General features: G+C 40.3%; 2 protein-coding genes across 2 annotated transcripts in view; both read right to left on the bottom strand.

Annotated features, from left to right (window-relative positions):
- Nucleotides 1–11142, bottom strand: part of pde8a (phosphodiesterase 8A) — a 37551-nt gene extending 26409 nt beyond the window's left edge. Inside the window, 1 exon segment of the mRNA XM_079286537.1 lies at nt 10523–11142. Coding sequence (XP_079142663.1) covers nt 10523–10675 — 153 coding nt within the window. The 5' untranslated portion in view covers nt 10676–11142.
- A 7979-nt stretch (nt 11143–19121) lies between these two features.
- On the bottom strand, nt 19122–23753 carry gatm (glycine amidinotransferase (L-arginine:glycine amidinotransferase)). Its single transcript, XM_079289812.1, has 9 exons — nt 23592–23753; nt 22508–22744; nt 22163–22358; nt 21520–21710; nt 21183–21320; nt 20719–20883; nt 20533–20596; nt 20327–20443; nt 19122–20200 (listed from the first exon to the last, which is right to left on the bottom strand). Exons 1-9 carry the CDS (start codon nt 23658–23660, stop codon nt 20088–20090), a joined length of 1290 nt encoding a protein of 429 aa, XP_079145938.1. The 5' UTR covers nt 23661–23753; the 3' UTR covers nt 19122–20087.
- Nucleotides 23754–26074: the final 2321 nt, after the last annotated feature.

Below are 26074 nucleotides of genomic sequence, written 5' to 3'. Positions count from 1 at the left end.
AAATAATTTGTATGAACGTTGTGTCCAATCTATGACCCTGACCGCTTTTTAAGGAATATGAGCTTTTGAATCCTAAATCTGAGATCTCCCGAGCCGGTATTGTGAAGAAAGGCAGCCTCCAGAAACGATACAGTAGTAGTAGTAGCAGAATAAAGTTAGGGGACTTGTAAGAAAAATATTTTGGTCACTCGTATGGGTCGAGCTCCAAAACCACTGCATCCTACATTTCCCATGATGCAATAGCATCTTTCATTAGACCCTTCTCTGCCTCCTAAATGCTACTTGTTTCAACTCGCACACCTCCAACTTGTAACACAGGATTTGTGCAATTTAACTATTATTCAATTCAATTCAAAGTCTCCAAACCAAGTTAAAAACAATCGATAGAGTGCCCCTTTAAAAGGTGCACTGTGTTATCCCTAAACACATGCTCCAAAGAAACAGGAGGCAGCATTGCACTACTACTGGGTCCATACAATCTAAATGTACAGTCATCCGTTATTAAAAGAAAGCCAATTACAACTAACAGGGCAAGAATATGCTAAATTCAACCAAACGGCTGAAACTGTGAGATCTGGTCAAAATAACACTGCTATTCTATAATCTTCACAAGTGGCATTGGCCTATAGTTCAGGTTAGCCATATGTGTGTTTGTGCCGCTAACAAAGAGCTGTACGGTCCACGTATGCCTTGATAGTTTGTTCATTGGTTTGGTCTGGGGTGGCAGAAAAGAGGGCGTGACTTGTGTTTTCATTTAATCCTTCCTACCGATATGGGGACTGCTTCGCCGGGAGAAGGGTGCGTGGCTGCTCGATTTAATCCAACAAACAATCAAAACGTACACGGACCATAAATGTATCATTGACCAGCCTTCGGAGCAGCTCTACTTCAGTCTCTGGACTGAGGGCAGACTGAACACGACAGAGGTTCACTATCGCCCCTCAAAGAACAAGTGGTATTACAAGACAGGACGGGCCGGGGCGAGCTGGTTAGCATGCTCATTTCAGTAGGTAGCTCTGCAACACAACACAGCGATGTCTTTGACCCAACGTCAACACATTCTGTTGTTAATGTCAGTTCATTTTCTGAATGTTTTAAATGTAACTTGCACCTTTAAAAGAAATATAAAAAGTGATATATTCTGTATGATCTACAAGCAGTGTGAGTAAATGAACTAAAGATCCGTGAGAAGCTGAGCACTTTCTCCAATGTTCACCTTCAAGGTATTTCTGTCCAGATTACCCTGAAATCCCCATAAGACCTGGACAATCCTAAGCCATCCAGTGCTCTGGGGCAGCCCCTTACTGAAACCTCCTCGTTCTCTGCCCCCAGCAGCCTCCTTCAACACCACTGTCACTGTTGACCCGTGTACTGGACTGTTTCAATTTCCCTCTTAATCGCGATCAAAATTGACACCGACTTCAATGTACATAAACACACCAAAGGACACTTATGATCATGTATTTATATTTTTCTTTAACTGTGTCCCCCTGCCTTTATTAGCTATAAATGCTAAAACTGTTTCTACTGCACTGGGAACCACTGGCAGCTGTTGATCAGGCGGCGTGTAGTCCGACTGTCCTTCCTCTCTTATCTCGTCCCAGGTAAGGTCAAAGGCCGATAAAGCAAAAGGACTAGCTGAGGGAGCTTGGTAGGGCTCAGCGGGACACTGCCTGGTCCAGTGACACTAAAGTGTACTGTAATCTTACCGGGAACCTTTCCATTGCAGGCAGCCACTCCTTCTTCTCAGTCCAGCCAAATGCATGACAACAAGATAATCAAACTAAACAAGAAGACTGTTGAGCCTGAAGAAGAGATCATTAGCATTACAGTAACTTTGTTGCCATACCCAACTGTACAAGCTTAATTACCTCGACAGTCCTGTGGCCTAAAGAGAAGATTAGAATTAGCAATACGCCCACGGCAGCCACACCACCCCTGCTCTATCTGCAACTCTGCATGACTCAGCTTCTCCACAACAGCGTAGATGTTTATTGAAAATATCAGAAGCGATTCTCCGGAGCTCTTCAGCCGGCTGAGAGAGCATTAGATGATCGCCGGACTCTCCCTCCTCTTCACCTGCTAAAACAGGAGCACTGATGTCAGCGTTGCATGAGGGATCAGTGAGTGACACGAGCTGGAGCGCTGGGCTTGGCACACAAACCGCACTTGATTTAAACAAACACACACACACACACACACACACACACACGCACACACACTCAAACACTGAATGAGGATTTAATGACTGCATGCCAACACAGACACTCATGGAAGGTTGTAAGCACACATACAGCCCCGATTTTTTGAGCAAAATATCCTGCTGCATTATTAAAATAAAAATATTTATGAGTAGAAAATAAAAGCTTACGGTAGTAAACAAAAAACCCTCGCAGTGAAAAAACAAAAATGGTTACACCAGGCTGACAGCGATTTTCTTGTCGGAATAAATCTAACATTTGCCATTAAACTATATTAAATCATGTTTCTCTCTCTTTGCTACTGCACAGTCTCCAGTTCTATCACAATAACAATCTTATGTTAGAAGATCCTCAAGCAAGCGAAGAGTTTGAATTTCAAAAGCAACTGAACGTCAAATTGTGAAATCAAATCCGTACTGAATCCTCGATGACATCTAAACACCACTGAACTTCCTTCTTTGAAATTGTGTTGAAGTGAATCAAAATTATCTGAATTTGTGAACCCTAAAAATAATCAAGTTCATGTATTTACGCAACTCGAAATGAATTATTCGGAAAATTTCAAATGGCAATTAAAGCCCCATGGACTCAAACGGATGGTTTTCAACGTAAAATACTTTCTATAATGTAAATTACATTTTTAAAATGTTCAACTTTATTTCTATTAAATACAGTAAAATCACAGAGTGAATTCTGATTGAAACTAAGCATTGGAAAATATACAACAATTGTAATTCCATCTTTACTTTATTTGAGGTTTATGGATATACTGACAATTCAACAGCAAAGCTTCTTGGTTTTATGTCGTGTCACTTACATTTGCACCTGCTGTAGCTCACATTACCCAGTATTTGTTTTTAAATTTTAAAACTGTATGATCTCAAACCTAACATTGAATTAAATACTGAATAAAGAGTAAGTAGAGAGTGATGTGATGTAGCACTGATATGAAAACACTCAATGTGGATATAATAAAAACAAAGACAAATTAAAAGCTTCACGGTTACGGATTATTTGGCACACAGAGACATTTTGTGGAATCTGCTTTTGTACAGAAATGATTTGCCGCAAACACCTCTGCTCAAGGTAGGAAAAGGGGTCCTGATATGTTCAACCATTTTGACTGTTTGCAGACATTAGCAGGAATAATGTGAAGGAGGAAATCAGCAAACCCAAAAAAGAAATACATCATTTGTATTATCTTTCCCATAGTTACAAGTTATTCTGGTTATACTGCACAGTTAACCTGTGAGGAATGTAATCACGCAGGTTCAGGTACAACAAATGACGCAAGTGCTTTTGACAGACGTGAAGGAATGTTGAAACTATTGATTCACTACCACGAACTCAAGTGTGTTCAATTGTCTTACATAGTTTCGTTTGTGCATGTCAATTATTTTTAAATGGTGCATGTACTCTCATAGTTTCCATTGAAACATTTCCTGCCCTCCTTTCAAAATACCATCTCGATTATAGATCTACGACTTCACATATCACACACCCTGCAATGGCCAGATATGTTTGGGAACAACTGCAACTAGGCTCGGAAAGAGAAAGAGAAGTCGAATACTGTTTTCAGCAACTGTCATGAATCTTTGTACAATAGAACACTGTAGAAGCGGCAAAGAGTTCCCAAAATAAAAGGCTGGACTTTCTTTAACTGACCAGATTATATTGGATACAATGATCTAGCGATGCAGACAGGCTCATTTCCTCTGTCTGCACTTTAGTTGCAAAATGTATTTGCATATCACGGCCAAATGGTTTGGGATTATACAACTCTGGTACAGTTAGGTGTCCCATTGATATTTCCCTGATCTTTGCAGGAGCAAAAGTCAAAAAGTGACCAAGAAAGGGGAACTGACATAATATCAATAACTATATTGTTAAAACCTAAATTGAGCTTTGGACTAAATTATTGTAATGACCCCATAATGTGTCCTTGCAACCACACACTACCAGAACAATGCTCACCATCTGTGCTCTGCCCCGTAAGACTCAGGAAGACTCGATGTGGCGCAGTGTACAAAACCTTTCTTTAGTTTATTCTGGCTGCAAGGACAGAGGTGTGACGGAGTGTGAGAATGGCCAAAGTACTCCAGTAACCAGATGCTGTTAACGTGACTGTTAGCCTTCTTAACATGGTGTGTTGTGCACGGTTACAGCGGTCCACAATCGCCACATAAGGCTCTTCTCCAGGGGAGATTAAAAATGTCTATGGACACAGACTGACACGATCCAAGAGAGATGACTCTCAGGTGAACTTTGGAGGAACAATGATGGTGTGTTCTGTACATGGTGTACTTTTCAAAACCACTATTTAGTGGGATTAAGACCTCCAGAGATATTTGTATAGAGGGTATGTACATGACATCTCTGTGGTATCTGAAGGTTTCATTCACATGAAGAAAAAACTTCTTTTTTTTTTTTTTACAGACTGCCAAACATAAAGAGTAGAGAAGCTAATGGCCGACCGGAAGTCAACTTCTCACGTGAACGTACAGAAATGATCGGATTATTTTTGGACTGCTGTGACTAAATCATGAAGGAATAGTTTGACATTTTAAGAAATGCTCTCTTGCCAAGCGTTAGATGCGAAGATCAATACCATTCTCGTGTCTGTACGGTAAATATGAAGCTACAGCCCGCAGCTGGTTAGCTTAGCTTAGCATAAAGACTGGAACAAATAGCCTGGCTTTGTACACAGCTCACAAAATCAGCCTAATCAAAACGTTATGACTCCAGTACTGCGCTCGGAAAATAAATAGTCTGGCACATAACACAACCACAGCTTGGCGGTTTCACACAAAAACTTAATTGGTGAATATTAGAGGTGCTGGTAGGTGTCAAACTATTCATTTCATTGCCTTCTAATATGAATATTTAGTCTACTTCTGGAGAATGTAAAAATCTAACATGCAATATGCTGGGAAATTTTTAAACTCTGGCACGTTGTGCTGATCATTTTTAACTCAGATGGTCTTTACTTCAAGATAATTGTTTGTTTTCCGCCGTGATTTGTTCTTGAGTGACGCTGTATTCCATGAAAAAGTTATAAGAACTCTTAAATCCATTCATCCAACTCTCAACTGACACATTTCAAATACACATTGGTAGCATGACCCTGTGACTCCCCCCCCCCCCCCCGATCCTCACAGTTTACAACGCCCAAATAATTGGGGGAGACAGTCCAGGAGGAGCTGAAAAGGCCACCAGTGGACCTGGACCCACTCACATCTACATTCCTGTGAGCTTCTGAAAGAGAACAGAGAGCGCTGCTACAAAGTAAACACTTGTAGTGCCTCGCTTTGGGAGAATACCATTTTCATAATCTCATGGAACTATCATATGCTGACCTTATTATCCTGAATTCTTAACCTGGAGGGGGAGCAGAACAGGCTTTGAATGTGGCCTTATTTGTTAAGACTATTCCAAAAACAATGGGAGGTTCTGTTTCAAAAGTACATGCACCCAACTGACAACTCACAAGAGAGCAGGCTGAGATGAAGAGACCCACAATAAGGTGACAAAGGGATTTGGAATATTATCCTCATTTGATTTCTACAGAGGATCAACGTTCAGGCTGTCAGCAGTGGGAGACTTTGTGTCATTACATCAAGTGCTGGAGCTGCTTAATACTCGATGGGTTCTAGGAAAACAAATACTGCACTAACGTCATGTTTCACCCTGAACTCTCGAACATCTCCTGCTGTATGCAAACCTCTTGTAGGGTGATAAGCTCTAGAGCTGCCAATACATTAATCAGTGGACTGGGGGTGCTCCATGGGCCCCCGACTCGCTTCCTCTCAACTCCTGCTGCTCATGGCCCAGTCGAGATAAATGACATGGCAACAAAAAAAAAATAAAATCCCCTTTTGCTGCCTCTGCAGACACTTCAGACAGGAAGGGAAACACAGGGTCACACTGCAGCTGATAATTTGTTTAAATAAAACATAATGAACGGCAAAAGTTCTATTTAAAGGCTGTATTCATGATTTGTGTGATGTTTCCTTTGATGTAAGGGAATTTAGAAGTGGGACAAACCCTAGAATTAGCATAGAAAAAGAAAAATCCTAAATCATACATTAGATTATTTTTGGACTGCCATCACTCTGTCGTCAAAAAAGAACAGTTCTAAGTTTTAGGAAACATGCGTATTCCCCGTCTTGTCAAGCGTCAATTAGAAGATAGATACCACTGTCATGTCTGTCCATAGCATATGAATCTACTGCCAGGAGCCCATTAGCTTAGCGTCGCATAAGACTGGAAAGAAGGGGAAACAGCAAGCCTGACTCCGTCCAAAGGGTAACAAAAATCAGCAAATCAGTGCCTCTGAAGCTCAACAAATAACATGTTATGTCTTGTTGGCTTAATCCGTACAAAACATATCGTACAAAAATGTCAATTCACCATTTTTGCAGAGACTACATTTTGGCTGGTAACATCTTGTCCCGGCCGAGAAATCGTCGGGCAAATATCACTTCGTAGAACAGCAAGGAGTAATGTGCTATTTAATGAGCTGAGGCGCTGGTTGCTGGATTTTGTTACCTGTGGACAGAGACAGGCTAGCTGTTTCACCCCCCGTTTCCAGTCTTTATGCTAAGCTAAGCTAACTGGCTGCTACTCCAGCGACACAATTAGTGTACAGAGAGTGGCATTGATCTTCTCATAGATAAGCATACAAGCAAAAATGTCAAACTATTCCTTTACCCTACATGTTTTTTTCCCAAAGGGCCTTAAGGCCCCTAAAATGTTGCCCAAGTGGGAATCAAACTGCTAACTCTGGCAGTGTGCCAGGGGTTTGTGCCATGCTCTGAGCTATAAAAGACCATTGTACATATACACATGACATCCTTGATAGACATAGATAAGCATAATCCATCACTTGATCCAATCAGCAGCTGTGTAGACAAAGACAACAGCGGGTCCATTGAAGTCAACTGAACGTTAGCATTTCTACGAGCGCACAGAGAGACTGCTCCTATTGTGCATTAAATCATATATGTGATTGTGACGATGAAAAACAGCTGTCAGTTAGCTGGCGATGAATGTATTAACTTTGGAGGGGGGGGGGAGAAGAGCTCCAGAAAGTTTGATAGCGAAATGAAAGAAAGTGAAATAGAGAGAGGACCAAAAAGAGCCAATATCAGTCTCCCTCCTCTCAGCCAGCAGAAAAAGCACAGTGGATTAATTCATCACCATGCTGAGCCTTTGCCCTCCTCTGGAATAAATTACCCAATGACTCTCAACTTAGACTAAACACACACACTGACCCGAGAGCACACACAAAAACAGTGGGAGAGAAAACTGACAAATGGAGAGAGGCCGTCCAGGTCATCGGTGTATCGCATCTTCACGACACACTCTTCAAAAGTAAGACATATTCTATGAGGTGCTCGCTTCAAAAACTCTCTTTTTCTTCAAAGTTCTGTGCTGCGAGTTCCAGCAACAGTTAAGTGTTTCCCCATCCGACGCTTTGGTTTAGAAATGCAGCCTTGTGTGCGTTGTCACTTCTGGGGATGGGAGGGTTGAATGGAGGAAGTCTGAGGTACGGCTGAGTGATTCCACCACTTATGTTAATGCACGCAGAGGCTGGAATCAGTCAGCGAGCGAGATGGTATTACTCTCCAGATACTAATGAGCTTAGCACCTTGTATTGCCCTTATTCCATTGATAGTAAGAGGTAACGGTAAAACTGATTCTACATTTTCTGTTCGGGGGGGGGGGGGGGGGGGCTGCTTGATTTCCTTGAATGGGGGCAATCAGACGGGAAAAGTCAAGGCCAGATAAATGGTTTTGTGTTTGGCTGAAATTTTTCTATGTCTGTTTAGCCGTACACACATACAAAAAAAAAAAAAGCCCACTATCACAGGACCTTGTACTTGAGCCTTATCATCGCCAGAGCAGCCCAGATGGTAACGTACCCTTGACAAAGACTCACATCACACTCACAAACTTCTGTTGAATCTTTCTCGCACTGTAGACGCCTGCACATGCTCTCTCTCTAAATATATAAGCAAACATTTGCTTTATACAGTTTGGTAATACGCTCAACTTGTGCACTTTACTGTAGCCAACTGCCAGCTGTGTGTGTAGATGTGGATGATGATGATTATCATCCTTTAGGGGACCAACGTGTGCACTCTCTTCAGAATCACAGTGACACAAGCCAGGGCACAAACATGCACACAGAGAACAACACAAACACATAATTAAACACACCAACTATTTGAGATGATGTTGAGATGATGTACTTTCTGCTGAGGCCAACACTAATGATTATTTTCATGACTGACTAGTCTGCCCATCATTTCCTCTTTGTTTGATCTGAAAATAGTGGAAAATTATATTTTCCTGAAGCCAAATGTGTTTCGTCCGACCAACAGTCCAAAACCCAAAGATATCCTGCTTACAGTCACGACAAAGTAAAGCAGCAAACTCTCTCTCATCTGAGATGCTTCAACCACAGAATGTTGTCTTCATGAATGACTTTAAAATCGAATCAAAACAGTTTCTGTCAATCAACGAATCGATTGATCAGCTAATCGCTTCAAGTTGGGATCTGGCGCGGCTCCACTGTTACAAATACAACAGTGACATCTCTCGAAGTCTCCATTCACCATTGTGTTCCGGATTATATGCAAGAAATTTGTGTTTTATATAACGTGTTGCAAAAGGTTGTATTAAATCTAGGTGGTGCATGAACACACACAATTCCAGAGCAATCGATGGCCGTTATTGATCTCTTAAGGGGAGAAGAAATCAAAAGAGCTACGACGAGCAGCAGCGGCATGTTTTTTTGATGAAAGCAACCACAACTTACTTTTCTATACGTTATGGTAACAATAAAGCCGGCCCCTCGCTGGGGGGCGAGGACGTTAAAGATGACACCTCACAGAACAGGGATTAACCATTTCCAGCCGATGGAGATTTGTATACCATTTGTCTAACTCAATCAGGGGACTAATTCAATCAAAGGCACAGTGGGCGTCTTGACATGGGGGCATCTGTCACACTCACTTCTCACTGCATCCTGCAGTGACATTTGGCCACAAAATTCAGCTTGACAGAGGCCCTCAAATAGCCTGCGGTTTGTCAGACAAATGCACACATGACAGCAACCGACGCACTTATGCACTACTAAAATTCACAAGATCACACTTTTTCCCTTTTTATCCCCTCGACGGACGTTTTGTGTTTGCAGACATCTGCAGATGAACATGCAAACATTCCCGTACCAGCTTCCTGTGTGCCACTGCGCGAGGCCTCCACATAATTATTCTTCATTTAGAGATGGAATAACTGTTCTCAAATCAATATTGCTTGATTTCTCACTTTTCTACAAATGGGATGAGGCCTTTTGAAAACCAGGATCTTGACGTCTTAGTCTGCTGCAACAAATTCCATCTGTCTCTCCTCCAAACACACATCGGCCTGTTAGTCTGAATGATAGTGATAGGTTGCACTCGTGTGACCTCTTATACAATACACAAATACCACAATAATCACCATCATCTTGATTAGAAGCACCTATTTGGTCCCTGCATCAAAGCAGGCTCAGCACATTTGGTTCTCCTCCGTTAGTGTAATTATTTGCGGTGATGTAACGCACTGATGGCAAACTTGCTGCTGTTCTGTCACTCAATCCTTCAATACCTGCTCCTACTTTCCATTCAGATATGCCTGTCCGCCTTACACCTTCAAACTACTTGTCTCATTTTCTGCTTGAAACACAAACTTTAGGCCTCTTCGATACGAGAGGACATCCTCTTGAAGAGCTGGTAGCACGGAGAAGCCGAGGCCAAAGCTCTGTCAACTGAGCAGTGTTTGACTATAGAGGTCAGATCCTGGTTGTATAAAGTGCTTTATTCCGGCTGTAAGATCATGCAGATCGCGTACATCTGAAGAAGCGGCTGAAAAGCGCTACAAATGTTTGCTTTATCGTGGCTCTTCCATAAAAACTGCAAAGAGAACAAGAACTCAGGGGAGTGTGGACCGTGGCCGAGTTCCTCTAAATTAAAAAAGCAGCAAAATCGGTGTGTGAAAAATGAAATAGTTTCGAATGAGTTAAAAAAAAAAAAAAAAGGAATGCAGGTAGGTTGTGCCTGTTTTAGTCAAATTTATAGTGGCTTTATTGTTTTTCCCCTTTTTATGGTCATTTATTGTCATTAAATCTGGTTGTTTGCTGTCCTAAACATCATTATCATGTGATTTATGTATTTATTTTCTATTATGGAAACGACCCCCCCCCCCCCCCCCCCCCATACACACACATTTTGTTCCTGTGTCACTGTGAATGTAATGAATGTAGGTTCCCTCACCTTGCAGCTCGGGGGTTTTAGGGGTAGTCCCAAGGCAGGATTTCCTTGATGCTGAGTGGTATTAGTCTGCTGGGGTGAGTGGGAATCCTCGGACTCTTTTCCACTGTGGTAGACCACCCTATCAGAGATATGAATACTTGAAGCACAGCCCATGCTTCAACCCACTTCAGCCTTTTGCTTTTTGCGCAAGTGCTTTACTTTGAGGCTACCCGAGTGTCATTCGCCCTTTCTTTTTGTTTGTTCGGGTCCAGTCTTCCTCTTAAGGTTTACTATTCTAATACATATATAAATACATATATATATGTATCATCTAGGCCACAGAAAAGCCGGTTCTCCAATGGCTCTAACACAAGTCATGAATAATATCTCTCTCTATCCCCCACCCCCTGACCAGGAAGCTGATTTCCTCCCTCTCTCTTTCACATGGAAGTTAATTGGAGGTCCTTAATCAAAGCAGCTATCTTAAACTTGGATTCCAGTGTTCTTCAGCTGAGCTGCTCAGATCCCCCTGGGCGATTTGTATCCCTCTCTCTGGCTCCTATTCTCTCCTTCTTCGTACCACATCACCGTTTTCTCATTACTCCTCAACTTCACTGTTATCTAAGTAGCCTGGACCTCAAAAAGCACACCACGCAGTCCCCCCGCCAGCTTCATGCAATAGTTTTATCCATAATTTGAGTCCAAGGTTTTATAAGTAGTCGTCCTCCCCCACCCCGGAGCCATCAAAATGATGTTTTAATTTTTTTTTTCTCTCTCCCCCCCCCCCCCCCCTCCCCTCCCCCCCCCCCAACCCCCTCGCCCTCTCTCTTAAACGATCTGGTTGGCCACTTCAGCTCAAGACACGGGCCATAAACCAGTTCTCACGACACTTTGCTCCAGTCCTGAGCGCTTCATCATCAACAGGCTGAAATATTCACACTGCGGGGTGTTATTCTGGCCGGTCGCTCCGATGTCAAACACCCTCCGTGAAACATAATGCCATTATGTAGTCCGACAGAACACTCCATTTATCAGCCCACATTCGCCAATTTAGGAAGCGGGGAAATCTTGCTGGATGGCTTGCATATATCCATTCAGACATCCGCTGCCCGGCTGAGGATGATCCGCCTGATAGAAGAGGTCCAAACCCGGGCGCAGTTGGCTACAGTGTCACCAGGCGCCACGGTTTTCTCTCATTCCGGAGGCAAAAAAGGATGCAGAGGCTGTCATATTGTAACCAAATATGTGGAGGTACTGCCTCTGGAGAATGCAATCGCTTGAGAGACACACAGAGAAAAATCTTAAAAATTAAAAAAAATTAAATAAATAAAAAATAAAAAAACAGGACCGCTCCGTGTCCACAAGTTTCGGATGTGAAATCGGGGACGGCAGGACTGTTCGCGGTGACCGAGCGGAGGTAAGGCAGGACTGAGCTACATAATGCTGATTTGATGTTTGTCTTTTCTCTGCCTTTTCTGGCGTTTGCCCTTCCAATTCTTCAGCACTGCTTGACAGCGGCACATCCAATAAAAGCACCCGCAAGGATTGACCTACAGCCTTTACTGACGTTAATGCAAATGAGCTCCGCGCAGCTAATCGGCGTCGTGCTCGGCTCGGCTGGGTGGTCCTCCGCTTTCCGTGGGAACTTTGAAAGCAGGAAAAGGGACTCGCTCAGACGAACACGGACGGAGCTGTTTGTAGGTAATAAGCTGTCTCGACGTTTTCTGCAGATTTGCACACATGTAAACCGGGCGAAAGCTGTTTTTTGTTGCGAGGTTTTCACGGTTATATCTGCGGCACAGCAACACAATTTACGGAGGAAGTTAAGCGCTTTTCAACACCCAGTAAAACCTCTCTGGTCGAATGTCAGAGCTTTTTGGAAAACCAACTGGGACAAAATAAATTACATTTAAAGGCACCTTATTTGACAAAAAACATACAGGCATATACGTGAATGATCTAATGCACTGTAATGAAAAAGTATTCACATTTAAAATCCCAAAGCGTTTTGTTTGCTGTCATGCAATATTAATAAAATCCCCACACTACTTTCTAACCCCCATGCCTTTTTCTTTTTTTTTTCTCAGCTACACACCTTTAAAGTGTTGTGACTGCATCTTGCACGCTTATGATGCTATTGCGGGGACGATATCTGTCCAGACAGACAGACAATGTCCTCAGAACCTCCTCTCCTGTAGTTCCTGTTGCAGCAGGTGTCTCTGGAGCACATTTTCCCCTAGTGACACACACAGACTCACAAGGTGAAAACAATACCAGTCTTGCTGTTTCAGCTGGTAAATGTGATGTTTTGTTCAGGTTTTGTTTAGCTGAGCTGAACAGAACATTTTATAGTTGAAAAATAAACTTGTCATCGCCCTCTGGTGGACAAACCACGTGATACCAACGCTGTTTTTAACACTTCTTTGAAGCTAAAATCAGCCCATAATGTGGAACTGGCATCACAAAGCATTCTGTCACTTGACGTGTCTCATTTGAAGCCCACAGAAGACACTGAGTGTGCAACACAAACGGAGCGTGTGCATTACAGTATACAAGGCATTACAGTATACAAGGCATTACAGTATACAAGGTACAATTTAAGGCGTAGATTATTTTAAAGGAGCACTACAACAATTTAGCAACCCTTTCATGAAGCTGGCTTGCAAGAGACAGCGAAGGAAAGGAATGATCAGAAACCAAGAGGCAGAGATGTCCTGACTGTAGTCCCAATAAGCTCCAACAATGTGGGATCCTATGTTTCCCACAATGCAACAAATAGCATGTTTTCATTAGACCCCCTCTCTCTAGACACACCTGTCTTTCATGTAGACTTCAAGGCCAAATTAAGATAAACCTGAAAACCTGATCACCGGGAGTGTTTTCTAAGACTCAGGCAGAGTAATGCTCCCGATGACAAGTAAACTCACCTTTATAAGTAAATGTATCTGTTCAATAGTTTCAATAATAATTTCTTGATTGAGCTTTAAGCAATTCATCACGAGGATGTGGTAAGTTTCTTTAGACCGGGCATCAAACAAAAAACCGAACTACTTTAAACCAACTTCAAAATCACAGCCTCAAATGTTTTATTGCTCTTATGGAACAAAAACACACGAGTTTGATCCAATGAATGTAAGTGTTAAATAAAATCTATGTTGGAGATGACTGATGACATCATATAAACAAATCCAGATCTTGTTCAATTCTTTCTAAGCTTTCACTGGCTGCATTATTCATGAGGGGATGACATGTTTACTGTTGCCTTTTTGCCATTTCTGTCATTGAGGCGTGTTTATCAGTTATCATCACCGTACTTTGTGCTGCTTCTCTAGTTGGGCCACTGTAGGAAAGGTGTTTCATTGTGTATTTGTTTACTGTCTGCAGCAGGTTTTGTCTACTATGTGTTCATGTTTGTGTCAGTCGTGTCTTTTCCAATTGTCCTGATCAAATTCCTTTGGAATATGTCACCGTTGAGTGTTTGTCATCTAAAATACACAAACCAAATAAAGATCAGCATTGATTTGTTGTATGAAAATTTGCATGATATTCACTTAAGCTTGTACAGTATATTTGAAAAGTCTTCTGTTGTAAAAAATAGCTTTTCGGTGTCAAACAAACGTCTGCATTTGTGATATTAGACTTTGAATGTCAATGTTGATATTCAGCCTCCAATCAGGCCAAAACCTTTTTTGTTTCCCTCTAACTAATAAACCAAAGATAAAGCTGAACTACCTATGAACTGCGATTATTCATAACCTTCATCAGAATTAGCTTGGATTTGCCGGGTGAAATTAATTTTCTTATTGATATTTCCAAACCAGTTAATGTGTTTTTCAGGCAGTAAACAAACAGCTGGATGTCACATCGTCCAGAAGCTGTAAACATCAGCACTTTCACAATAGCAGACAGATAGAAGACAGTTTTCTTTAAAGAGTAACGTCAACCAAATTAGGAAAAAACAATATTCTCCTACTTAACAATGGTTGTATTTTATCGATTCCGTGTTATTTGCAGGTGTTATTTGGGGGAATTTCTGAGACTCCTCTCACTCTCTTCTACAATAGTGGTGAATGGATTTGTAGTTGTAGTAGAACATTTCCACTTAAAGATACACAAATGATCACAACTTAGATTTAATTTCTTAATCAAGGACATGCTGTGATCTTATTGGCATACTGTCCAACATTTCCGTTGCTTGATTGTAGATCAACAAGAAAACATGTTCCACTTTGGCCGTGTTTGTTTTTGCAACAGATTTTAAAACCAAATTGTGCCCTTCACCACTTCCGGAAAGTGCGTGACAACTGCCCAACATGTGCAGTGAAGTGTACTTCAGTGTCTTTTTTGATCCACAAGGGGGCGCCAAATGAGTGAATTTCCATATTCTACAAATAGTGACTTTAAACTTATTCATGTTACCGTAATAGAATATACAGCATATATTTAAAAAAAAGTTTGTACCTCTCCACACAAGTCTTGATATAACTTTAGGGGTTTAGTGCAATTATTTGATAATTTAAGACACATCTTAATCTTTTCTTGTTATCTAAATCTAACACACGTTTACTTTATTTTATATTTCACTTTGTCTTATACTCCACTTTATTTTATATTTTACTTTATCTTATGTTTTCTGTCAATTTAATTTGTTTCTACTTTGCATTGTTGATTGTTGTTGATTGTTGTAACATACAATGGCAATAAACGGTTCTGATTCTGATTCTGATGTTTTCTGTTGCTCTCTACTGTCAACTGTGACAAAATGTTTTTTAATAACATTTTAAAAAGTGTTTAGACGTTTTCTTCTGAAGGCAGTAAACTATTAAATGATTTCAATTTGAATGCAAATATTACAACAAAACAAAAACAGCGTTTTGTTTTTAATGCCCAAGACGTCTACATTTCCGCCTTGTTCTGTAAAATGACTATAAAACCACCTGGACATGACGGCAGACAAGAGTGTAAACTGGGCAGCGCAGCATTTGGCAGTAACTCAAGTATCTGTTCAGATTTTGAAATGAAGATAGTAAGTGTTGTCTGCACATACTATCAGGGAATCTGCAAAGAACATCGTGTTGTTTGGATGACAAACAGAGGAACGATACGCATAAGCCATTTTGACAAAATGTTTTCATAAAAGTCTAACAGCAAAGCTTCCCATTGGATATCATGCTCATATTACAGTGAGTTAGCTACTGTATATTGGTGATAGTGTTATGACTCTTGTTACCTTGAGGCTATATTTAGACTGGGAGGCCAAGGACTTTCATTGAACATTCGTCTCACAAAATTGTGCATTATTCTATTATTTTCTGTTTTGTCAATGTTCTAATTTGTCATAAAAGATATGATTGGATATAAATCAACACATGAAAGAGTTACTCCAACCATTTTTACACTTAAAGGTCACTTTACTCTTCATGGTTAGAACAAGCCAGCCTGTGAAAACAGCTGTTAAATAAGTCCTGGAAGGAAGTCCACAAATTCATAACAGAAATCCTGCGTTACAAACTCAGGGCATGACGTTTGAAAGATGTGGTTATTTACCGCTGCCAGAAAGGGGATCAACAGCATTTCTCTTTTCTATTACTCACGTTTTCTATTTTATTTCCACCACAAACTATTGTTTGTCCCAATATGGGTAAAGACATTTTTTTTTTTGAGACAACATGACCCCCTCAAGCTTCAGATTTGAACATGTGGATCCTCTCTGGCTGACTGTTCTGGACCTAATTCAGACCTAGTAAAGTCACACATACTCAAGGGAATGTGAGAAGATGACCACAGACATTTAAGCCTAATCATTACCAGATCCCAATCAATTCTCCTTTTTAGAGCAGTTGTTGAGGCAGCCGCAGTATTACGTAAGTAGGCAGCTGTACAAACAAGCAATCCAGCTGCAGAAGACTAGGCTTACATAGAAGCAAGGAAAAACAAAAAGACTGAACAGCTGTGAAGAGAAGCGACTTGGCTTCTCGTGAACCTGTCGCTGACACACAGTCACCTTCAATCCAGAGGGTGATTCTGAATGTGATTTATCGGTGCAGGAGGCAGCCGCAGGATGGTCTCAGGCCACAGCTGTAGCCTCATAGGGTTCACCCTGCAGTGCCTGATCAGGACCCCATTGTGACAAAGGTGAAGCAGTTAAATAGGCAGCGTGCTTGTGCTCAGTGTCAGAGGGTTCGCACATAGCCAGGATGCGTCTGCTGGCAGCAAGCCGTTGTGCTCCCAATGAAGGCGTATGATGTCAGGTCTGAAAAAGGTCAATCAGATTGAGGAAATGATGAATACGGACTCTGTCCCCTAAAATATGGGCCACTCCTGACTGCAGGTCAATCCTCAAGTAGTTGTTTACTCATCAGCGGTGCAGGAAGAAGTACTCAGACCTTTTACTTCAGTCAAAGTAATACTAGTTACAGTGAAGAAATACTCTTACAAGTAAAAGATCTTCAGTCAAAGTTTAACTTGTTATTAGTTTAGTGAAAGGACAAAAGTATTCGCGTCAAAACTTTTAGTACCAAAGGTATGAAGTACTCATCATGCAGGATATCCATTGCAGAATAATCTATCATTTGATTATAATTATTGATGCATTAATGTTTACACCTTTTCTTATCTTAACATTGAATAAGACATCATTGATGTGTGACATATTTTGTGTTATTAATCTCAATCTGCAAAGTTGTCAAATGAATATAGTGGAGTAAAAAGTACAATATTCACAATACAATAGTTCCTTTTTTTAAATAAATTAGCAGAAAATGGAAACACTCAAGTAAAGTAAAGGTACCTCAAAATTGAACTTAAATACATTACTTGAGTAAATGCACTGAGTTACTTTCCACCACTGTGAATCCGAGCTTTTTATTTCAAGGCCATTGTTCACACTTCACAGGACACTACAGTATGTGGCTTCGGTTTAAAGTGATGCTCTCAGGAGCAACGAGTGCTGCAGCAAGATTTACATCAGAGAATATGAAGATTGTGTAAGTGCGGTCTTGAAAAATAAATCAAATAACAGCTAAAGATGGAGGCATTTGAGAGTTTGCGAGGGAGTAAACAAAGTATTGAGATTTAATGTGAAGTCGTAGAAGCATTTGGAGTGTGAAGGAAGTGTTGAGTTGGCAGATTTGTTTATAGGCTCTGGATCAGAATAATACACGTTGTCTTGTGTCTTCTTTGCCTCTTCGGCGCAAATGTAATTTGCTAGATGAGTTGCACACTGAAGAAAACCATTTCATATGCTAAAATATTACATAATATATTATATCAATACATTTCCCATCAGATACAGCAGAATTTGCTGTTATGACCTCAAATTTAAAATACAGCAACATCGTTTTTTTTTGCATCATTCAGAAACAAATTAGAATTGTTCTATAAACGTCGGGGTGCGATGCGTAGTTACCACTACTAAAAGGCAGCAGAATGCAGACATCAACTGCTACATTTTCAGCATGTTGTCATTTCTAATTGAGAAGAACATTAAAATACCGAGACGGTCATAAATAGATCTCGTGAAGTGTATTCTCCTGTAAGCTGCATACGGTACGGTGCCAGAGAATGAAATGAAAATCAAAGTTAACTTTTTTATTCTAAAGAGGACATGCATTTGTTCAGAGGTGCAGACATGGCAGAATACAGTATGAGACAGTACAGTAAATACATTCAGTCAAATGTGAGTGATTATTTATGAGCACCACTTATACCACAATATTTTGATACTGCGGATCTTGAGACTGATATTTTGTCTTGTACTGTGTCACTTCATCAATTGTTCATTACACATTTCACCTACGTTTACAGTTTTTGCACATAAATTACCTGAAAATAGCACCTCTGACTACAAGCCTTCAATTTAATAGAATCAATCTAGAGACCCTGCCTTCTTTAAAAAAAAGTAATGAATAAATAAAGCAGTGAACTTTTTAATCGTTACAGTAAAGTCACCATTTCCATTTGTATTTGCAGTAATCTGGTTTACATAACGATATATGATGCAATATTTCTCCCACTGACCAGCCTGGTTAATGTTTACAGACATAGAGGTGTCACAGATCTGTGACCCTCACTGACCTATTCTGCTAAATGTTGTATCAGAATATTTACCATATGATGTACCTTCACTCAGGTTTTTCCATTTTATGCTACTTTATACTCTGCGTTACTTAAATTACAAGTTATGTTTCAGATTAAAAGTTAAAAAGATATATGAACAGCCTCTAAAACATTTAGTCATCAAAACAGTATGTGAAGCAGTTAAATAACTCCCCTTTGAGATTTTAAATGCTGCTCACACATACATATTTGAATAATATACAAAACAGACATAACATTATGAGGACTCACTCTGTGTAATGAGTACTTTTCCTTTTGATACTTAAAGTGCATTGATGCTGATAATACTCCTGTACGTTTAATCAGGTAAAACCTTTGACTGCAGGACTTTTACGTGTAATGAAGTCATTTTAACTTCAGCGTCTTCACACTTTTGATGAAGTAAAATATCTCAGTGCTTCTCGCACCACTTGAGATATGCAAAGCTGCAATACGTTTACACTTAACAAACACGAACGTGTGAAATTAACAAACAATAAAATAAAAAAAACTGACGCACAACTCTTTTTGACAATTACATTTAATAGTGTTGCATAATACAAAACATCACTTGCATTCATCTGCTGAGCCAAAGCTTCCCTTGGATTCATTGTATTAAAAATAAATCTCAAGACTTAAACATCCTATATAAACGAGGCAGCAAAGAAATCACAAAACATCTTCACCACAAAACACGTTTCGTTCTTGAGGCATATTAGCTTTGCACACAGAAGCAGCCGATCAGTTCAGTGAGAATGACGAGTAGCATATAACTGGCCCAGCTTGCAATAGGAGAAAAAGCAAAAGGTACACAATATCTGATATGGACCGCAAACTTTTTAAGTAAATATATAATCGAATCAAGAGTATGAAAAATATAAATAGAACTTTGTCTGTTGAATCAATTAAAATCTTTACAAAACAATATACTAGAGATAAGAAATTTATATTGTTTAATGACCTACTTAACAACTTTTGTACATTTGTTTGAATAAAAAATAATAAAAACGTTGGAAAAAGATGGTGTTTGACTTTTCCATGAGGAGGTAGCTTCTCTCCTCCTTGTTTGATGACTTTCACATACCAAATTGTACCTTGTACTCAACGTTATGACTTTTAGATGTATGAGCCATAAACAATTCAGCTTCACAATAGCCAGGCCAGAAATGCAGTTAATATTGAGATGACTGATTGAAGTAAAGTTATGTTAATTTGTTGCTGTTGAGCATGTGTATAGAGACATATAGATATCAGGACAAAGCTGTTGGCAAAGGCACTGTGATGCACAGCAGAGTCAAAACAGTTCATACATGTTCATTTCGGGATTTCAAATACTTTTTCAAAGAAATTTGCCAGAAGTAGATTTGTGATTAGTGTGTACATACTCAGCTGACTGACAATTAAGATTCGATAACTACAGTGGAAGCAAAATTCCAAACTGACGCTTTAATCTTCAAAGCTCAATAAAAACTGCCTATTTCTGGCATGACTAATTGAAGTAGGACTGCAGGGTACCGCGGCGGCGGACATCGGTTGTCCAGCAGTGGAAGCCACCACCCAGGGAGTTGGCATGGCGTATATTCACCTTTATGGTCTTGATACCTGCAACAAAAACACATTCATGGCTCAAATACAGAGTATTTTAATACAGATGATCAGAACATCTGTTGAAATGAATCTTAAATGCTGCAAAAATAAAGATGGAACAAGTTTAATTTAGGAACTCACCGAGGCTCTCGAACATTTTTTGAATTGTGCTCTCGTTGGCGTCAACCATAACACGCTTCTCACCCAACATCAGCACGTTCATGGACAGCCATTTGGAGGACATCCACAGTGGGTGGTCTACATAGAAAGGGAGAGGGAAGGTATATTTATGACGAACAACTTAAAATGTTTTTCTTATGTAGGAAAAGATGACTTTCAGTACACACCATCAGGAATGAGAGGTTTCGGAGGTTTCACAATAGTCCAGCCAGCCTTCTGGAACATGTCGATCTGAGGAAGAGGACAAAGAGAAGTAGTGAACGTGGAGCACTCCAGGTTAAAGCATCCGTCCACAAGAGGGCAGCACACGACACTGTGAGAGTTGAAAGGCCACCTTTCCTGTCCTACAGTACCTGGCGACATGGACGATCAGGGTTTGACAGCACCAGTCCTGGCCCGATGATGTTAAAAGTTGCATCAATGTGCATGGGGTTAGGGTCCTTGAATGAGATGATGTGGATGTTGTAGTCTGGAGCCAGATGGCGGCGCATCCACTCAATTCCCATGTAATTTGTAACCTGCAAAACAGTGGAGGAGGTTTGAGCTGTACATTCTTAAACTTGTATGTACCTGTATTAGTTTTGAGTGAATAAATGGCAAATTGGTGTTCACACGCACGCAGAGACCTCTGTATGTCATCTCGAGTTTCGCTGAAGCAAATCCTTGCTTTATCTAATCTTTCATTCTGCACGTAGCATGTCACTCTGCACGTGACTCACATTAAAAAACGTCTACACTATAGACGTCAGTACTTGTAGCTGGGGTCACCCTCCCTATCAGACGGCAGACGTGCTCACAAGTGTGACAGCCTTCATACCTGACTCCTCTGGACGAAAATGTCTCTCCCAGCTCGGATAAAGTCGGCAGCATCGAAGCACGGCTCGTGCTCTGTGGTCACAAACTTCCCCTCGGCAGCCAGCTTGTTTCTGTCCTCCACTGTGCGGATGGGGTAGTCCTGAAAGACCCCACAAAGTAATCATTTACACTCAATGGATCAGTGTGTGGCCTGTGGTGATATGGAGAACCTAAACAATGTGTTTTAGTAAGGGTTCAACTTTATAATGGAGATAAAAAACGCTAATCCCTCAAAAAGCACAGTCCACTCTTCAACCGTTTAACATGTGCTGTCCTAATCTCACAAGATAAGGCCTCACCTGATCATACAGCTCATCGGCCATCGTGGGTTTAGGAGCAGTGGTCCATTTTGCACCATTTCTGAAGTACTCCTTGATCAAAGGTCTGTAAGCTCTGTACTCGAAGAAGCGAGCCCTCCAGGCCATAGGAGCCTCGATAATCTCATTCCCCACAACCATGAGGATGTCTCTGGGCATGGCAGAATACATGCCTGCAACCGATTCAGCAATACACCATTAGCTTACATCAAATATTCTATAAAATACAATTTGAGCGCTGTTATAACAGAAAAATAACAGACCAGCAGGTGAAAGAAGTATTCAGATCATTTACTGAAGTAAAAGTAGCATTACATTATAAAAATACATGAGTAGGCTACAAGTGAAAGTGTCAAAAGTAAAAGTACTAGTTGGGTAGAATAGGCCTTGTCAGTGTTATATCATCATTTTGTTATTATTTATGAGAATAAATCAGCAGTAAATGGAAATACTCAAGTAAAGTACCTCAACATTGTACTAGTACTTGTGTCTTCTTACTGGCTTTGAGCTGTGAACTACTTCTTTGCGCACACATTTTAGACATACTTTTGATATGAATGGGGAATGAAAACATATTTAAAAGCCTAATCAATGCGTGATACTTCTGCTTTGTCTCGTTCTTTACCTGATGATGTGAAGTCTGGAGTTTTGTATTCCATGGACCAGTTGAGGGGCTCCGGCCTCCTTACAGTGACGCCCTCGTGGTGCAGAATATTGCACATTTCCTCAATCTCAACAACAGCTTTTTTCAAGTGGTCCGCAGGAAAACACTGGCCCCCATACTGCTGGTAGAAGGGCCAATACTTTTCATATGTGTTAGCCTGTTGAGAGGTTCACAAAATGACAATCTGGAGTTAATCTCATTGCCTTACAGTGCACACCTTAGTAGCTCTTTACCTGCACAACAGTGGCCCACTCGTGAGCATTGTGAGATGTGGCTCACAGAAGTCATCTTAACATTATGGCTTACTTTCACTTCCACGGTGAAGGGAGGCACACAGGCGTTTTCGGCGCGACCCACGATCACCTCCTCAAGAGGGTCCCATTCATTGTAGCTGCACACAGGACACTCCTGCTGGACGGGCTCAGTAACATGTTCAGTAACATGTTCAGTAACATGTTCAACAGCATGGCGCTGCTGTGCAGCTGCTGCACTGGAAGTGCTCTGGAAGGCCCCCTGCACCCATCCAGTCACCGCCCGGCCAAGCTGAGGAGTGAACAAAATGAAGCACAAGTTGTTGATTTTTTTTATGTTCTGCAGCACAAAAAAAGAAGCCCCTCAGTTTTGTGAAACTACAGAGACTGAGAAAGGCATGTTGTAAGATGTAATCAACCTTTTTCAGATACAATAAATTACACATATTGATAGACTCTGTATATTAGTTGTAATAAAACAAATGCGTGTGTGTTACCATTGCTGTTTGCTTGTTTATAATTTCATTTTAGTTTTAAGTTGAATAAAAAAATGACGTGGCTGGCAGCTCACACACACAAAGGCCAATTCAAACACAGTAAAACAGTAGAAGCTGGTAAGCAACAAAGATATCTGCTTCAGAAAGGCTCATTTGTTTGGTGGTAAAGTTCACATGCTATTAAGAAGCCGCTATCTCCACAGAGAGTCCTCTGCTGACTCAGGGTCAGCTACAGTGTAACTGAGTCTGGCAGCGCATCTGTGGCAAACAGCCGTTCACTCACTCAAGGAACCAAAAAAACTCTCTCAGCTGTTAGAAACAAATCAATCTTTTGACCAAGGTCTCTTTGAGATGATCTCCGAGTTGTTTTTTGTTCTTCCTCCAAATTGTAGCTACTTCCAACTAAAATGCGCAATCACACCCCCACACACCAAAAAAACAATAATCAATAACTGAATTAAACTGATCCCAAGTGAATGAAGCAGCTCAGATGTAGCAGTGAAGAAAATGTCAAAACATATTTTCTTTATTCACGTTTACTGATATGTGCTTTTTTTTAACCCCCCCCCCCCCCCAATTTAATTTTTCTAACATTTTTGGAAGGAAAAAAATTGAAGACATTAAAACCATCACAATACCAACCATGGCTCCGATCAGATGGGCCGCCTCGGCCCCCCTGCTACCTCCTCTCAGACACCTGACTCGCAGCATTGTCCAATGTAATAGTGAACGTGTCAGTGAAATCAAACGGCAGCGCAGGATCCACTTCGCAGTTTGCTCATGAATGAAAACGCCTCAGCCCAAAGCCAACTTTATAGCGGTGGGTCTACGTGCCTCTTAGACTATTGGTCGCTGTCATGCTGTGAGAGTCAATGTGACTTTCGAAAAAGCATTTCTGAAACCCAATCCCTGACGCCAGCAAATTCTTATCAACTGGGCTACGAGGCGCTAAAACGTTTACATGGACTATACGTCTGAAAATGTATCAAGAATTATTTTCATTGTGCAGAGCATTTTTTTCCCTCCTTCAAAACCAGCGACTTGAGAAATGTTATATCTGCTGAAGAAATGTTTAAGGAACCGTAAACAACTGTTAAACAGATTTCAAACACTTAAAAAAGAAAAGAAAAAAGATTGTAATAGGCTACACCTTGTTTGCTGCTGCATAAAAAGGCTGAACACATGAAGCATTTTTAGGGATTTCATTTATTCAGTATTTAATTTAAGTACACGTCTATGAAGGTAGATTTGTGTCTTTATTTTTCAAAAGCAAAAAAAAGTTTCAAAAGCAAAAGAAAGTTTCAAAACCAAAAATAAAAGTTTTAAAAGCAAAAAAAAAGTTTCAAAAGCAAAAAAAAAAGTTTTAAAAGCAAATATATAAACTGAGAATAATTTATTTGTTAAAAAAATAAAAGCTTTGGTTTTGAAACCAAAAGTTTTGAAACTAAAAGTTTTGAAACTAAAAGTTTTGAAACTCAAAGTTTTGAAACTAAAAGTTTTGAAGCCAAAAGTTGTGAAACCAAAAGTTTTGAAGCCAAAAGCTGAGTTGGGTGTAGTGGGCGGGGCATACGCTGCTGAATGTATCAGGAGTTTCTATTGGTCCGTTTGACTTGCGTCTCGTATCTGCATCATCTACAGTAGATGATGCATCCACAGTAGATGATGCATCCACAGTAGATGATGCATCTACAGTAGATGATGCATCCACAGTAGATGATGCATCCACAGTAGATGATGCATCTACAGTAGATGATGCAGATACGAGACGCAAGTCAAACGGACCAATAGAAACTCCTGATACATTCAGCAGCGTATGCCCCGCCCACTACACCCAACTCAGCTTTTGGCTTCAAAACTTTTGGTTTCACAACTTTTGGCTTCAAAACTTTTAGTTTCAAAACTTTGAGTTTCAAAACTTTGAGTTTCAAAACTTTTAGTTTCAAAACTTTTAGTTTCAAAACTTTTTGTTTCAAAACTTTTTGTTTCAAAACCAAAGCTTTTATTTTTTTTAACAAATAAATTATTCTCAGTTTATATATTTGGTTTTAAAACTTTTTTTTTGCTTTTGAAACTTTTTTTTTTGCTTTTAAAACTTTTATTTTTGGTTTTGAAACTTTCTTTTGCTTTTGAAACTTTTTTTTGCTTTTGAAAAATAAAGACACAAATCTACCTTCATACACGTCTACCAGTAATGTATTTTTCCAATATTCTCTTATTCATGTTTCCTGTGTTAATCACAAAAAGGCCACAGGTCTATTGTATTCGGAAAACAATCACATAAATCACCTAAAAGACGGTCTTTACTATCTCTGTGTGTTTGTCATGCTTCTTCATTTGACTCTTTCGACTCCAATGTGGTGTAATAACATTAGCAGTATTTAACAATGACATCACATCGTTCTGGAACATGTGAACAAGCACACCAGGACTCAAAGCACAGCGACGGGTGAGAAAGGAGTGGACATAATCAAAAGAAATAGATAGCCGGCTGTGTCACCACATGCTCTGCTGGACTGTGCACACAAGAGTTTCACAACCCAAAGACCTCAGTGACCCCTGATATCCCGCCCTCTAAAAAAGAAAAAAATATATATATCTCAGGCTGCTGCCCAGAGTTCACCGGTTATGCACTGAAGATACCTTCAGCTCCATAGCATCATTTACCGGTCCAACGGTCACAAAGAGAACTTTGTGAGCCTAACTTATAACTAACGCTGCATTTATCAATTCATCGTCATAGGGCAGAACAACATCCAATCCAGCTGACACATGCATGGCTGACACATGCATGGCTGATATGAGTTCAGGAATTTATTTGCAATAAATAGCCAGACACATAACCGCCCATTAAACTGCAACATGTTGTTTTGCACGTATATGTTTTAAAGTTATGAAACAAACAAGAGAAATATATGTTATTTTGTGATCTAAAAAGATGCTGCAGATTTTCATATGTACCTTTAAACAGAGCCAGGGCTGCTGTTTCCCTGTTTCCAATAGTTTTGTGTGGTACACAAAATGGGCCTGAGGATTAAACTTCATCATTATTATTGTCTTATTGTGTCCGTGTGTGTAGTCATCTGAATTGTCCAATCTGTGCTCTAAACACAAGGGTGGTCCTATTA

The sequence above is a fragment of the Melanostigma gelatinosum genome (assembly GCF_949748355.1).
Source record: "Melanostigma gelatinosum genome assembly, chromosome: 2".
In the NCBI taxonomy this organism is placed as follows: Eukaryota; Metazoa; Chordata; class Actinopteri; order Perciformes; family Zoarcidae; genus Melanostigma; species Melanostigma gelatinosum.
This window is presented reverse-complemented; position numbering and strand designations above follow the sequence as displayed.